The sequence below is a fragment of the Ctenocephalides felis genome, unplaced genomic scaffold (genome assembly GCF_003426905.1).
Source record: "Ctenocephalides felis isolate EL2017-DRISC unplaced genomic scaffold, ASM342690v1 CF-g0.4_SCAFFOLD_01492, whole genome shotgun sequence".
Taxonomy (NCBI): Eukaryota; Metazoa; Arthropoda; class Insecta; order Siphonaptera; family Pulicidae; genus Ctenocephalides; species Ctenocephalides felis.
The window spans coordinates 29,015,204-29,032,589 of NW_020537646.1; the positions used below are offsets into that span (position 1 = coordinate 29,015,204).

A 17,386-nucleotide genomic window follows, 5' to 3' on the forward strand; every position below is an offset into this window, starting at 1 on the left:
ATACAAGACGCATTAAACGATTTCTCAACGCAGTTCAAAACAGAAAGTCTATTCTATGGAAAAATTCTGTAAGGTATGATTAAATCCTTCACAGTAAGATCTGCCTAGGAACATCTATTTCTAATATGTAAATGAACCTTAGCTAGAGAGTATTGCATACACTTCTGAAAATATATATTTTCTTATTTAAATATCTTTCTACAACAATAAGAACTGTAATTATAATCTTTGAGTTCTGATGCTGAGATGTCCAGAGTCATAATAAAATGTTGCATTTTTGTACATTTAGCTCTATATCTTTGAAATGACTAGATCTTTGCCAAAAACTAATCACCACATCTCCAAATCATTACAAATTGAATGCTTTTTTAATCATTCAAAGCGAATACTCCGTTCTCTTGAAAAACTTTATTTCTATTTTCTGCACTCCTTGGTCCGTATCTCCGTAACATCTGGTCCTGCCTTAGCCGAAAACTAATCAGCACATCTCCCTATCAATAGAAATCGAATGTTTTTGAAATCATTCAAGCCGGTTGATCCGTGCGTGGACGAAAAAAATACGAACATACAAAACACACACACGTCCATTTTTTGAGGTATGCCAAAATGTTTAGAAATTTCTGAAACATGAAGATATACAGAAATTTTCATTTTCGATTTTCGGTTCATAACTATAACTTATCCTACAGGAAGTTAAAAATAGAATAAATATTATTATATGAAATAATTATTGTGAAATATTTCTCTCATTTCTCTAAAAAATATTAATTATATATATTGTGTTAAAAAAAGAATAAATATTATTATATGAAATAATTATTGTGAAGTATTATAAAGAATTGAATTTATCTAACTCCCATATTCTGATTATTATTATATCTTATCTGAACTAGGTACAGATAGAAAATTTATGAACTTTAATATTAAAATTGACACTGATCAGCAAAATTGACGTTGCAATTGCAAACATACAGACAAAGTTCCTTATAGAAGTAAAAATTATAATCAAAATAATTATCTCACTATTTGTTACCCAATTAGATCAAAGTTATATATGATATTATACCAACCCCATTTCTAAACATTTATTTATTGACTTTTCATAATTCATATTTATTTCATTATGTTTACTAAAACTTTATTCAAAACCTAAGTATAATTATTATTGCAAATATGTTTGAAAAATTATACAAGGTTTTATAATTAGTTTTGTATTATTTATAACTAGTTATTTTATTTAATTTGAGTATATATGCAGTTAGATGCCATAGATTTATAAATAAATTCGTCTATATATTTTTTGGTAAACTGAAAACAGAAAAAATAAAACCGACAAGGCCGAGATTTACATGGGACAAAATAATTAGTTTTATTAATATAATAATCAAGGCCTGATTGTATAAATATAGTTTTAAATACATAGCATTCTGTGTGAATATAAAATATAACTCCTTGATATGAAAAATGTGCATCAAAAGCAATAATATACTTATTGCATGCTGTCGATTTTTCCGAATAGTTCAATGAATTTTTATAATTAAAACACTTCTCGTATGCCTATATTTTAGGATGTTCGGTTTGATAATCAACTCTATCACTATGCGAAGTTTCATCAAAATTCCAGAAGAGTAAACCTGAAGTTCGCCTGGTTAGTCTATGTCGTTGACACAAATTGAAATAAACTCAGTTGTTTTTGGCCATTATGAATTGTGGATAATGACGAATAAATAAATTATTAGTTCCCGATTAACACTTACTGAAAAAAGCAAAAGTACTTTCCGCACACTTTTCTAATTTTGGAACAAAAATGCTTATAATTAGAAGGACAAATATATGATGACATAGAAAACCGTGGGCATGAAAGGCTAAAAATCGACTATTTGCGGATTGTTATTTTCGGAGCGGCTAATTAGAGTAAATAATGGAAGATGCATAAATCAGCTTTTATCAAAGAACATACCAAAATCGCGGACGGTATAGACATAATTAATTAATTAATTTATGATGTTGATTAAGATAACATACAAAGACAATTTCGTTCCTTTCCTATCTGTTCTTGTTTGTTAAGATCAGTTCTGCGACTGATATTTGCGTCGGCGTCTTTTGTTTTGCCGTCTGTATGAATATTTGCCGTCAAATACATGCTTTGTATTTTCCGAAGAGATCAAAGGATATTCCTTAGCGTATCGATGCGATAATATGTTAGAAACAGTTTACAAGGATATACTGCATACTGATCCTTGAAAATTTACATCAACTTTCGACATACAAAGTGGTGAAATCTTGAATGTGATGTATTCAATATTTGAACAGATTGAGTATATCAGATTGAAATAATATTATTTTGTTATATGCAGAAGATTATCCAATACAATCCAAAAAAAATTGTCCAATGCAATGGGAAAAAACTTAAGTTAGTTACATTTGCCACTATTAACTTTCGGTTTTGAATATTAGGAAGTATGATGAAAATTATTTTGTGATATATCAAAAGGTATAGTGCTGTTTCGTTACATGTTTTTGAAATTTTTGGACCCAATCCTTTATTTTTAAATTAAAATTTAAGTAAATATTTGATCGGTTTAATAACAATATGCTTGAAAACATTCACACATACTAAATCAAAAATTAAGTTAAAAAAACAATTGAGAGAGTGTTTTTTTAGGTAAATCTCTCACTTTTCATAGTTGTTTTAGGAATGCGTAATTTTGATCTATATTACAATTTTTGTTCATTAGTAGCTTGAAAATTTTTTTTCGATGACTATATTTCTCTGATAAGTTGATGGTGATTTCTGAATAAATTTAAAATATATCTGATTCTATGATTCTAAAATATATCTATGCCTTGTATAATAATATTAATGAAATGGTATAATTTTTTAAAAGTTGACTTTTTGACACACCTTATAATAAATTATATATGCTTTTCTGATAAATTTTTACATCATTGTTTTCTATAATATAATTTCTTTTAAATCAAAGCTGCATAACTTATAGAATTTTATTCTATTGTAGATCTTTGATAGTAATAAAAGTGGTAATTTTGGAAACAACTTATAAAGATCATTAGTGTTTAACAGGGTTTGCTCATTTAAAAGATTGTAACATCAAATTTCCATGCTATGGTATGGTAATATTACCGATAATACTAAATTTGTTTGATTTTATTATAATTTAGTTTGAAATAATCGACAATGGAAATAAAGTTATATATCAGATCTAGTTTTCTGATGCCTTGATAATGAAATGATTGTGTACTATTACAGAGCTTATGTATCTTTATGAACAACTAATTTTTTGTAACATATATTAAATCTTATAACGTACTAAATCTAACCAAATTTCGTTCTTATGATTTCTACAACGATTTCTATTGATGACTGAAAATAAAAAAAGTTTGTAATGCTTTGGTAATACTTTGTGCTACTAATATATTTCATTCGCAGTTTATGTGAAAACAAATTTTGTCGGACAAAAGACTTAATAATTTTTTAAATTAAAGTCGAAAGGTTAGAACCAGTGAATAAATAGATTTACACATCAGAAATATAAATCTGTCGTCGAAAACTCATGGAAATATTAAACTGCACTTCATTGCTTTATTCAAATGCAATGTTTTTATTGACAAAAAAACATAATTGTAAGTGTATATATATATCATGTTATATCATATTAACATTCGAAAATTATTCACACTTAATTGGTGTAATGAATATTCATTACGTCGGTAGGAAAAGTATCTTGCATTGGAGTGTTTCTTATGGAATATACCTTTATAAATGCAGAGCTTACTAGAAGATAACTTAATTCTGTTGTTCCTATATTTCTAATAAAATCCACAAATGTAATATATTAATGAAAGAATTAGAATAAAAATAAACCTCGGATTACATTTAATTCAATACATTGAATATTTTGCTACATATCAACGTGACTGCCATATGTCAAACGGTGTGGAAATAAAAGCACGTGGTATCGACAGATTACGACGAAAATATATTGCGTAGGATCATAATGGGACCAATTGAGACAGATATAGAAAAAGTAAACCCACTTCTAATATAATTGAACAGAAATAATCGGCGAAAAATAAAAATAGATTTTCTGTTAAAGAATAGTAAATCCTACTTAAATAGAAAATGATTAAGCTACGTATTTAAATATCACTAATGATTCCGCAAAAATATATATCCGAGCTAATGTTGGTAGATTTCCGTATAAAATAAATTTAGAGGCCAATTAGTTACTAACAAATCGCAAAATTCAACACGATATTCATAATTATTATTCAGCAAACTATTTAGAATTTGTTGAACGAAGTATCTATCAGTTTGTTTTAAATATACTATTTATCAAATGGTACAAAAACAGTAATTTAAACATGTTCATAATTTCAAAACACTCACCTTTCGCCAATAATCACTGATTCTTCTGCGATATCTTGAATACCAGTTTGTTGCCTAGAATAAATAAAATATTTGTAAAAACTTACACTATGATTTATTATATTCCACTATTTGATCATAAAATACCTTGTAATTTCGTGAATATCAGCATTTCTGCTATAATTTTAGTCCAGCAATTTAGCTTAAAGATTTCAGAATGTATCAAACACACTTAGAACGAGAACTAATCTGTAATTTAAAAATTACTATTTATATTTTTAATTTAATTTAATTCGTACCTAAAAATTCGTTTGGGTATTAAAACACTGTGGTAATTGGGAGTTGATCATACTATGTTGTTTCGAGAAAACTTGTGTTTCAAGAAATGGTAGTTAAGTTTGCTAAAATGTTAGTTAAATTTATTGTAAAGACTGAACGTATACATAATTTTTTAACCAAGGAAAAATATCATCAAAAACAATAAATATATCAAAAATGTAAGGCAAAGCGTATATATAAAAAAGTTCATATATATTGGAAAAGATTCGGCTCTGAAATAGGACAATCCCTATCCCCCCAATCATTCAAATTATTTATTTCAATATTCAACACATGGATATTATTTCAATTCAATTATAAAAAGTTCGTGTAAATATTTTCAAGACATAAACACAAACTTATATTGAATTTTTAACTGGGAAACAATAAATGCATAAGTTAATCACCAAAAATCCGTAAATTAATCACCATAACTATGTAGAACCTGTAAGACATATGCCACACAAACGTTGAAATATATGGCGGATATATTGTAAAAAAAATGTTTAAAAAAACCTAATTTTATTAAAAAAAATATATTATTTATTAACCCCTTAATTTACAATTTAGATTCGAAAATGTCGACCCAAAGTTGTTCAAGCTGGCGCGGCCCTCTAATGTACGGTTTTTATCACAAAAATGAAAATAATTTTATGTTTTATAGTTTCGTACGAATAAATATTTTCGTAACACTAGCGTTTGCCATACCGGGCCATGCCCGTATTGCGTAATATTTGCTTCTGAGCCGAATGTCGTACGCGGGCTATATGCCCGTAATAATCACTTTTGACCTAGCAATGGCTCGCGAGCTTTGCTCGTCATTTTAAGTTAAGGGGTTAAACAAAGCAAATAAAATAAAATATTCACCTTATAAGTTATAGATTTACTTTTGCACTAAAAAAAATACTATTTATTATTTACAATATATTCGCAATGACAAAAATCAACTACCTCACCACGATGTTTACTAGTCAAACGTTGCACCAAAAAGACGTGCACTTGATCAAGGTCGATTCGGCAATGCAAACAAAGAGATATTTATTATTGTGATGTTAGATATGACATAACAAATGCAAAATACTACAAAGGCATTTAGTTCAAAATCAAGTGCTGCCATTGACAGTTTGCCAATGTGCTATTCTTAAAAATAATTTCAAAGGTAACTATGCTGGAATTTGAATCATATGATCATCGGAGAACACATTGCGTATGTATGATGAAAATGTATGGTGTTGTCGGTACATGAATAGTCCAAGCACATTATTACTAAATAGAGAGCAGTCTAGGATAATATATGATAATATCGATAATGTGCAACAATAAAATTTTTATAAATAATTTTGAAGTGTTTCAAGAATACAACGCATACAACTACATACGACTGCAGACGACCGCAGACGACTGCAGACGAATGCAGACGACAGCAGACGACTGCATACGACCACATGCAAGAACGTACCTGCTATATAGTCAATTGTTACCTATATAAGAGGCGGGATTGATATACTGAAACCATTATTATATATCATATTGACCAGTATACTTGCCAGTCGGGATTTTATTGTGTATATTATAAATATATTGTAAATTCAATTAGTACTTTTTTAATTAAATGTTATTCTGCAATTTGTATAAATTATTACATTATGCAGGAAATGCTGACAAGCATATGTTAAAATAAGGTAATTACAAATTAGTAGATATACCCCCAGTTGCGTATCTACTAGAGCTAATTAAAATTTTTTTTTTATAATTTTGGGTTCTATGAGCTGTTGTGATGAATATCTTACAAACTACGTTTGTTTTATTACAAATGGCAACCCAAACAGTTGTCACATCTCTGTATGAATAATTTTTATTACAATGTCTGTCATAGGGCAAGCATGGTGCAACAATGCCGGGCGAGGGCTATTTTCACTTGGAAACATATATATTTCTATATTTCCAAGTGAAAATCGTTGTCAATGTTGCCTGACAACAGGCTGCTCGAAGTGGGTATCGAACTCGGGACCTCTGAAACAAATCCCGTCGCTCTTAACCGCTTACCTACGGGCGAACCCAATTAAAACATAATAATAAAAAAACAAATAACAAAAGAAAAAAAAAACAATAAAATATAGTAAACATATTATAGTTAATAATACTATATTAGGTCTCAAGGTAGTTTTGTTTTAAGCCTGGTCGGTTGGCATTGTTTCAAGTAGTATGCTACACTTTTTTATATACGAAGTATTATCCGTTAATATATGTAGATGATCATTTGATGTAATTTGTGGCATAATGAACAATAAAGTAATTTTAAGAAGAGCATTTTGACGAATTGTCAATGACCTTATTTTAATAATAACAAGTTGATAAACAAATCATTCAAATAGAAAAATTATGGCAAACGTTTTTTCTATTATATTTATCTATCAGGTATACAATTTAAATTTAATATACCTGATAAATTTATTTAAACATGTTCTTTTATATATGGTATATACTAGCTGACGCTGTTTTGCAATAAAATGTATTTCTACTATAACATGTTTAGTATGAAAATTATTAATTGCAAATTAAAAAAAATGAGGATGAACAACCCGTATCACTTAAGGGTAAATAACAGATAATACCCATACCCAGACCTATTGAATACAAACCGATACTCAGACATACTGAAATTTGGTATGAATCGGTAAAGCCGTTTCGGGAACAAACCTTGTCACACATACATTTCATTTATATATATATATATATATATATATATATATGTGTGTGTGTGTGTGTGTGTGTTTTCGGAAAATTTCTGAATGAGAAACTGTTTATTTTTTATAAAAAAACAGACCTTAATGATTACTGATTAATTGTAATGATTACTATCTTCTGGTTGGTACATATTATCTCAACTTTATTTCAGTTCATAAATTATTTTGTTGTTATTTCGAAAAATAATTTATACAGTTTTTCGTTGAATAGTGACACACAGCTTTGAACCGAAATGATTCAATGAATAATTGTTAATATTTGTTAAATTTTTTAATTCAACATATTGGCGGTTATTTATATACTCATATATAGAAATAAATATAAATAAAGTGTACATAAATTAAAATAAGAATAAACAAATATATATTCAAATGGAGTATGTAATTAATTAAAACTTTGCTCATCTGTTTCAGTTATCACTACTCCAACTTAAAAACGTAACAAATATGCAATTATTCCATTTTCATAGAGCGACTTGCAAAACGTCGCTTTCTGAAAAAGAGGCGAAGAAAAAGATGGAAAAATGAGAGAATGAATAAGTAACGAGACCGTCTTGAAATTTGCATAATTATGTAAATAGCGAGTCTGCGCTGATATTTTTTCTTGCCCATATATAAATTGCTTTCTATATTATTAAAACATTTTATTAACATCAAAATATTTATCATTTATAATTTCACTTTTGTCCATATGTTAATGGTTTCAATTATACTTGTTTACTAAAAGTTGAGCTCAGACTGTTAGATTAATAATTAAATAAATAATAATTAGATTTGCAAAAATTTATAGATATTTTTCAAGTGTATACACAATATAGTAAGACCATAGATTTTATTTTAAATTTCTAAAATTCATCTATTAATACATGACTGCGTTTATTTCAATAACTATATTATAATATTAACGCAATTACTTGATATATTTCAAATTGTTTTATATGGTATGTTGTAAATTATAATATATTTGTTTCGAAGTTGTGGTTCAAAAACTAATATCACTTTCTTAACCAATATAATCCAAACTAGTGACGCAGGGCATCGTCCTGAAGGGAATTTCTTGCAACTTCCCGTACCAAAATTTAAAATTAAAAAAAAAACATGAATTTTATTGAATATTTTGAAAATATGATATTTTTGAAATTTTTGGAAATAATGACTCCTTAGAAAAAAAAATTGATGTTTTTATCTTCTGAAATTTTATGAAAGTATTGAACTTCTTTTTCAAAGCAATCGTTCAGCGTGGCAGATTGGGAGAAGAAACATCGAAGCGCGTAAGCATCGCGTCGCGTAAGGAATAAACATTGGTACGGAACCCATAGAAATGTAAACAAAATTTATGCTTATTTTTAAAATTTTTATAAATGATCTGATAATTTGATGTGCGTATGTCTAATAATCATTTTTGATCACCAAATGGCATTACTTTGTTCTATTTTTACTTGATCTCTGAAACCGCTAGACCTGCCCTCGCAAGAATTTAACCAGAACTTAATTTTTTCAATACGAATGAAATGTTGTATTAATTAGTCAATATCGGACGCTTCGTTCTCTCAAACCAGCCTTTGCCAAAAACAAATTAGCACATCTCCTTGTCAATACCAGTCAAATGTTTTAGAGTTATTCAGACGGGTTAATTCGTGTTCCCGAAATCATCGACAAAAATTTGTATCCGCACACACACACATACATACATTTTTCATGAAATATGCCAAAATGTTCAGTAACGTTTATGTTCTGAAACGTAAAGATATAAAAGAATCAGTTTTGATTTGTTTGCGATTACTATAACGTACCCTACGTGAAGGAAAAAACTCATCACAGTGTGTTATATATAATTAATATTTTTGTTAAAGTTAGTGTAAAATATGCACTTTTGTCTCTCAAATACATATGAAGAATGGCTCAAATACAATAAAGAATGGCCTTAGGTAAACAAGATTAAATATTAAAGATTATAAAGATGGTTATAGTAATCGCAAAAAAATCGCAAATAATTTTTTTGCATATCTTTACGTTTTAAAGGTTTCTGAACATTTTGGCATACTTTAGAAAAAATGGTTGTATATGTGTGTGTGTGTGTAGTATGTATGTAGTATGTATGAATATATATTATATATACATATATATATATATATATATATATATATATATGTGTGTGTTTGGATACAATTTTCAGTCCACGATTTCGAGAGCACAGATCTATCGATTTGAATGATTGAATAACATTCGATTCACATTGATGGGGAGAGGTGCTGATTAGATTTGGGCAAAAGCAGGTCCAGCCATTTTGAAGATAGTTTTACGCACTTATCATAATTGTAATAAAATGTTTATAGATACTGACGCACTAAAGATTCATTTATACCTTTTGAGAAGTTACTAGTAGGTAAAATTTGATGCTACTGATGTTATAACAATATCTACATGGTAAATAAACTAAATTTACTCAAGTTGCATTACTTCAAATTTATATATTATTATTATAAAACATATATACTTGTCTATATATTTTCGAGTGATATTGATTCAAGACCTCCCTTACACCCAATACATATATTTATGTTCAAGTTGCGTATACCATAAACAGATACCACGGACACTTACATATGCTTTCGCGCGTGTTAGTGCACTTTATGCCTATGAAGAATGTATATAAATAAAAAATATAGAACAGCTAAAGACAAAAGATAAAAATAAAATGCCATATAAATAAATTGTAGTATACTTTACTCAGGCGAGACATAAAAAACTCGGTCGCAGAGCATAGCCGTGATATCGCCGACACTTCCAGGAAAGCGTTTAAGAATTGACAGGCGCGAAGCAGATTCTTTCCGATGTTTAGTTATAAAAGTGAGCCTTAAAAAGAAATTCAATGCATTTTTAAAATATTTAAATGTACTATAATGCAATGTTTAAACTTGCATAAATAACGCAGATTGTCTTCGGTATTGCAATTGAGATAGAGTTTTATAATTATGCGAAGATTTGAACTTATAAATATAAATAAATAATTTTTGAAAGTTATGTTCCTAAAATACGTATCTGACAACAAGAACTCAAGCGTATTTTATTACATTATACGGTGAATGTTATTAAAGTTAATATAAAAATATTTGAATTTTGAGGAATCGAATCGTTCTCGCAAAAATTATTTCTAATAGTATTCGAGGCATTAATAATTAAACTGAGAATGAATCTCTTAGCACAATGCAAAATTCAAATTTTTAATTAGTTGTATATAATTTTCAAACAAATTATGGGCTAAATAAATATTATTTTCAAAATAAATTCCTGTTCTATATAATTATTTATATTATTTTATTGATGTGATATAAGGAAAACAGATACAAATTCTTTTATTGGGGAATTAATATGACCAAATGTTGGAAATGATTGCTAAATTTATTCATTTAATTCAGGGTTCAATTAGTCAAAGAGTCGTAAAAATTCATATAGGATAAGGCAGACCACAAAGGCCCATTTTGACTCTAAAGAATTATACTGTCCAAACCAAAAAAACTAAATCACAACACATAATACGTATCAAACAAGCAACTATTGAACTATGTTCAGTAAATGTCCCAGTTAAATCCTAAAAGTATTTTTTCTACAATTTTTCTAAAAATTGTCATCAGTCTCTTTTTACTGAATAGTCGGAGGAACAAAATTGGAGAACCAAGAACCTAACAGATCCAATGTTTCATGTTTGATTTTCAAGGAATTTTACGAAATAATAGACGAATAAATTTCTTTGTCAATTTTTGCTATTGTCACGTCAATTGAATTTGTTGCTTTTATCACTCATTTAACTTTATTAATCCGGGCAAATTTGTACATGTTAAAGTATAGTCAGTTTCAACGTAGTAAGGATATTAGCTTTGCAAACATCAGATTATTTTGAGATCCCTCTTGATTTGAAAATATATCAAATATGAAAAGTGCTTCAGAACATTTCCTTCTTATAAATCCTAAAATCTGATTGCTGTTCAAAAATAAAGAAATGGTTTTTTAAATATAATTTAAAAATAAATATAAAAAGAGTAAGTTATTGTAATCGTCCGAAAATCGAACTTGAAATTTATTGCTTATCTAACATTCTTTATAACCTTAAAATCTTAAAAAATTGTAGTGTGTGTGTATATGTGGATACAATTTTTCATTGACGATATCGGGCGTACGGATCAACCGATATGAATGGTTGAAAAAACAATCGATTTTTGTTGATAAGGGGATGTGCTGATTAGTTTTTGAGAAAGGTCGGTCCAGCCTTTTTGGAGAATACTAAGCTGAAAATAAAAATCAAGTTTTTGAAACGAGGCATCCGATTTGAATGATTCATAAACCATTCAATTCGTGATGATGGATATAAGTGGCGATTAGTTTTTGTCAAAGACAGGTCCAGGGTTCAGCTGATTCAGAGATATTTGCCTTAAGGCACGACGCGATACGCCACTAGATGCCCTTCATATTGAACATTTTTCTTATATAAATATTCACTATAAATTCATTAATAAACCCCGTGCATAATCCAAAAATAATCCTTCTGAATATACATAAAGTTCGCAAAGACTTGGCGTAAACTTTGCATTTGAATTATTATTTCAACAATTATATTTCTGAAGTATATTTTGCATAAATCTTGTGATCCGTTGACCGAAAGTAAGTAAGTCGAGTGAATCGCGGCAGATGTTCGAATGGTTAATTGCAAGCGGGTGTTAACTCGCTCTTCCGGGAGAGAAAGAAACAATTCGGACGTGAAACAGGATTTGAACTTTGCCGTCTTTTGACGGGGAAATGGAAATTTTGCAATATGTTTTATTATAATTCAGTTGAAATGTGCAATGAGAGGGTTGAAATAATATATACAACATCTCAAAAGTAATTTTTTTTTAATGTAATTTGCTTCGACATTTCGATAAAAATTAAGTATTATTGTAAATCAGTTCAAATATGCAATATTTGTATTCAAAAATTATATTCCACAACTTTATTATAATACTTTTTTCAAAATTGGCTCAATCAAGTTTAATAGCACAAGTTTTTTCAAAAAAAAAATATGAAAATATTAGTAGATATTTATATTCTTTTTCGTTGCGAAAATAGAACCTGTTATATGTTTTCACAATTCCACTCATCACAAAAGACACAAAGATGCATAATGAGATTTATTACTCTGAACAAGAGATCAAGCACAACAATAGTTTGTGTGGCTGTGTATCATTTATATACAGATATACTTCATAATGGACATCTATGCAGTTTCTTTACTGAAAGTGTAAATGAAATTATTCAAGATCGTTGTAAGTTCACTGTGTGAATAAATATTATAAAATTTATTAATCAGCAATTACTTTATTTTTCTAATAAATGTTTGAGTCCTAAATGCTAATTACAATGACAAACCGATCATGTCTGAAGTCTGGCTTTAATTACATTAATATTTTTAAACATTATAAATATTTTTAATGGTACCATACATATATAATTCATAATTTTTACTATTAAAATATGTATAATGGTTGACATTAAAAATGTGTACATCACGAGTGTTACCATATTAATAATAAACATTATTCAAAATTGTCGTATGACGTGTTTATTTTATTCAAATGCAATCTTGTACAGTAGCAAAAAAGCTTTAATTCAATCGCGTATGAACCTTGCGCACTCTTTTTTTTTAAATAAGCCTGATCTATTTATTTTAAAATAGAGTAACAAACACTTCGAAAAATATTTTTATTTTCTTTTTGGAATAATTTAAATTGAGCAATAGAATCAGTTTAAATATATAATATCTTGGAGAGGGTTGAGAAAATATCTTTTTTGAATTGAATTGAAGGGTTGAGAAAAATATAATCAACTTCTCACATACAATACTTTATTAAAATTGGCTAATCAAATTTTTATAGCACCAGTTGTTCCAAATTAATCGATTAAATAGTAAATGAGAACGAAGGATTTGGGTAAAACAGAAATTGAACTTTTCTCCATTTTGATGTAAAAATTAAAATTTTGCAATATGTTTTATTATAATTATGTTGAAATGGGTAATCATCAGAGAGGGTTGATGAAATTATATTATTTGTCTTAAGTACATTATCTCTTTCGTAGTTTGAAGTCATTCTGAATTTGTGCACTACAATTGCACAAATTATTTGTGTGTATAAGTGTTTATATAGTAGAAATGTTTGTATATAAGGATAATTAAAATTTGATAAAAGTATACTCAAAAAAGACTCGTCGGATTCTTGAAAATTAACAACAATTTGGTGAAACACGCCTCGATTATCCTTGAGAGACTGATGGTTTAGCAGTTTCTATATAATTAGCAAGTATTTTTTCATTGCTAATGATCCTGAACCAATTCGAAAAATTCAAATTGGTATAAAAGGTATCAATTGGGAAAGTGCAGATCGGCCATACCGTTTCTTAATAATTAATCGATAAAAAAGTGACAATATCAATAAACTTTGCATAGCAATAAGGTTCTTAACGAACATTCTGAAATATTATGGGCCTATAAAAGTGATTTAATTAAAACATAGAACATGTATAATATAAATGGAAAATTGAATTCATTGGTTTATACTAAAAAGCAAAATCTTTGGTGCAAAAATAATCAATTGAAATTTTTATTATTTCGAAAGCAATTATAACTGAATCATCTCTGTTACTGATCAAGTCGGTTATATTAACTGCAAAACTCCAGTTATATCTATTTGAATTTATAACTTCGTTATTATGGGGTAGTAGTTACTGGACATCCTACAGAGAACACCCACGATCATAATTTTCTACGTAGGCGAAGATATCATGGGGTTTTGCGTCAACCCAACAAATCCTTGTCACTAAGTTAACAAGACGACTTTAACGAAAAATGTCTTTACAAATTTGTTAGACGTAATTTAATTGTATTTTGCATAAGTTGCTGTAAAAGAAAGTAGATAAAAACACCAGTGGTTATTTTCATTTATTGTAAATACTTACACATAAATTTTGAAAAGTAAAATAGTAAATTTTATCGCCCATTAGAAGCTTTTCAATTATGATACTATGAAAGACTTTTTGCCAATGCAATCAAACGCGGCTAATAAAATTTAATATTTTTTTGCAGTTTTAATACAATACCTAAGTATTGAGTAAGTAAGTATATTGAGCTTTTTGCTAGGTCAATTCAGTTTTGAGCCATGATTTCTTCTGCAAAGTTCATTAAAATGACTCATATAATCAGAATCACTACGTGTCCTTACTAGAATTTGTAATTATTTGTGGTACTATCAAAATTAAACCAATTTCAGATGCTATAAGTAGAATACTCATTGGTTGATGCTACTTGATGCCTTTTCTACGTAATTAGGTTTTCAGATTTAACCTAAATAGATATACGTATATTTATGTAGAAATGTCGATATTTATAAATGTTAAAAGCAAAATAATACTATAGAGATAATATACCGATTAAAAGTCGGTAAAGTAAAAGATTACCGATCATTATTTTCACAAGGATCTTATACTGCACACCTCATTTTTTTATTTTATGAGTTTATTCTTATTATACTATTTTTTTATTTTTTGAGTTCATGAATTTTTTTCAAAATTTTATATTACATATTGAATTATTAAAATAAAACAGTTGTACAATTTATTTTGTCAATAAAAAAATAAATTATTTTTTACAGTCCTACTGCAAATATCATATCATGTCATAATATTAAATCATTACTTGAACATTAAATGTAAATAATGGATCGAGTATCTATTACTTACTAATTCCATTTGACTTGAAAATAAAGTTGACAAAACAACAGAATTTCAAGAAGGTAAAAAGTTTGTAACAGTATATGATCGATTTAAATTTATCAACACGTCTGTTTTTAATTTAAGACGAGAAAAACAAAAGGTATTTTTCTGAGTTCATTAATCTGAGCACTGCGGGCGTACGGACGAGGATGAAAAACAAGGAGAGGTGTATTGGGGAAAACCTTTTACCCGAGTTTTCTTTTTATTAGATTTATTACTGGGAAAATTACTTTCATCGCTTTATAAAGAAAAAAAGCCCCCTCGAGGCACCATGAAGTTTAAACTCAAATTTATCTAATGAACTTTATGTGTTTAAACGTCTCTTTATGCACACATATTCATATTGTAACAATTCTTATAAAATTTAAAAAAAAATAATTAAATGAAAAATCAAATTGGTATTCAAAGAAAATTAGTTGTTAATTATAACATCGAATCGAATTGAAATAATCTTTCAATTATTTCTTACTAGATTTAATTTTGAGAGTAAATATTTTGCTATTTACTACACATATATTTTTAAAAATATATATTCAATTATAAATGTGGAATTAAGACTTAATAAATCATCAAAATGTCTTATAAATATTTTAGAACAAGATTTAGAAGCATTAGTTAATTAGAAGTATTATTTGAAGGACAGTGCTATGATACAATAATTTTATAAAATCCTGATCTCCTAATTAATTGAATTGAATTGAATATCTAAATATAAAAATATTTATACATAGTATAATATCTGGATAATAATATGTTTTTACAAAATAATTCTTCATGATTCATTTTTTAATATAAATCAGTTAATTTTTTGAACGAGAATTTATGAGAAAACGAAATTTCAAATTCAAAGTTTATTATAAATATAAAAAAATTTAGAAATAACTTAGAAATATTTGACAGAAATTAAACTTTCTAACCTTCATGCATTCAACACATTAGAAAGGCAATAAAGGCAAAAAATGGTTGGATAACTAATTTATGAAATAAATATAAAACACAATAAAATACAAATAATACATTATATTTAATACATATACCATAGATGAACAAATATATATACTTAATTGAAATTGAATTTAAAAACTTAAAAATAAATATATATTATTAAATATATAGCCGTTTGGTGGATATAAAATAATATAATTAACAAAGACCTCATTTTTATATTCAAATGATTATATCGATATGTAATAGTAATATTAAAAGTAATCACTAAGGTTTTCTTAATAATATTAATCTTAAAATTTTTCAAACGTTTCGACATAATTTAGCACTACAATTTATAAACTAACTTGTCTTTAAAGAAATTTGTTTTGAAAATTAAAGATTAATACATAAATATTTGCTTTTCATTGAACGTATCTCCTTAGAAGAACTCAACTTTTTTGATTAAAATAATAAACTAGATTAAAAAAGTCCAAAAAAAAGGATGACATCATATTACTATGCAATACTTAGAGGATGTGCTTATTTACAGAAATGGCCTATTACACATTTTTATATTCGAATAGTAACTTCATAGTTTTGGAATATGGTATTATTAAGAAATACTTTAATACCATATTTTCAAAATTTCAAACTTACTATTCGAGCACGAAAAGTGTAATGTACTGTTAATACTATTTCATATTTTAATGAATTTTATAGCTCTATAGCAGTAGCTATGGCGCCAAAAGGTGAAGCTTATAAATAAATAACCAACCTGGCTATTGGGTGAAACTAATATGGGCAATTCAAAGAAATGACAGTCTACGTTCGATATTAAAACATACAAATATATATAAATCCTTTGCCTGAGCACCCAACACCGTCACGGAGCCTAAAACAAAATGCAATATCGCAGATATTGCCAGCGTGTTCTCGGGCCCACACCACCAAAGATTGACTCTGACACGTCAAATGTATGAATAAATATATGTATATATTTCAGTTTCCATGTATGCATTCGGAAATATTACTTAGATATTCAGTGACGTCCGAGGTTTTGAAATATTATTGATATATATCCGTATATTATATACACACATTTAGATATTTTGTATGATTCTGAATTTGATTAGAGGTATATATTAGAGCGGGTCGATTTGTATGAGTCATAAAAAGTTAATTCAAAGGCCACTTAGGCACATATGAT

At 27.6% G+C, this 17,386-nt stretch overlaps 1 protein-coding gene across 2 annotated transcripts in view; it reads right to left on the reverse strand.

The window, feature by feature from the left end:
• Window positions 1–4,407: 4,407 nt before the first annotated feature.
• The window catches only part of LOC113370200 (lachesin-like), a 102,283-nt gene continuing 89,304 nt past the window's right edge, over window positions 4,408–17,386 (reverse strand). Inside the window, exons 9-10 of one of the 2 annotated variants that reach the window (XR_003366556.1) lie at window positions 4,535–4,636; window positions 4,408–4,462 (exon numbers count right to left, since the gene is read on the reverse strand). Coding sequence is in view for 1 of the 2 variants with exons in the window: in XM_026610874.1 (XP_026466659.1) it covers window positions 10,295–10,308 (14 nt within the window). In the remaining variant the exon portion in view is untranslated. Of the gene's footprint in view, window positions 4,463–4,534; window positions 4,637–10,229; window positions 10,309–17,386 lie in introns of those variants that run through there. The other variant, XM_026610874.1, reaches the window with a different exon arrangement.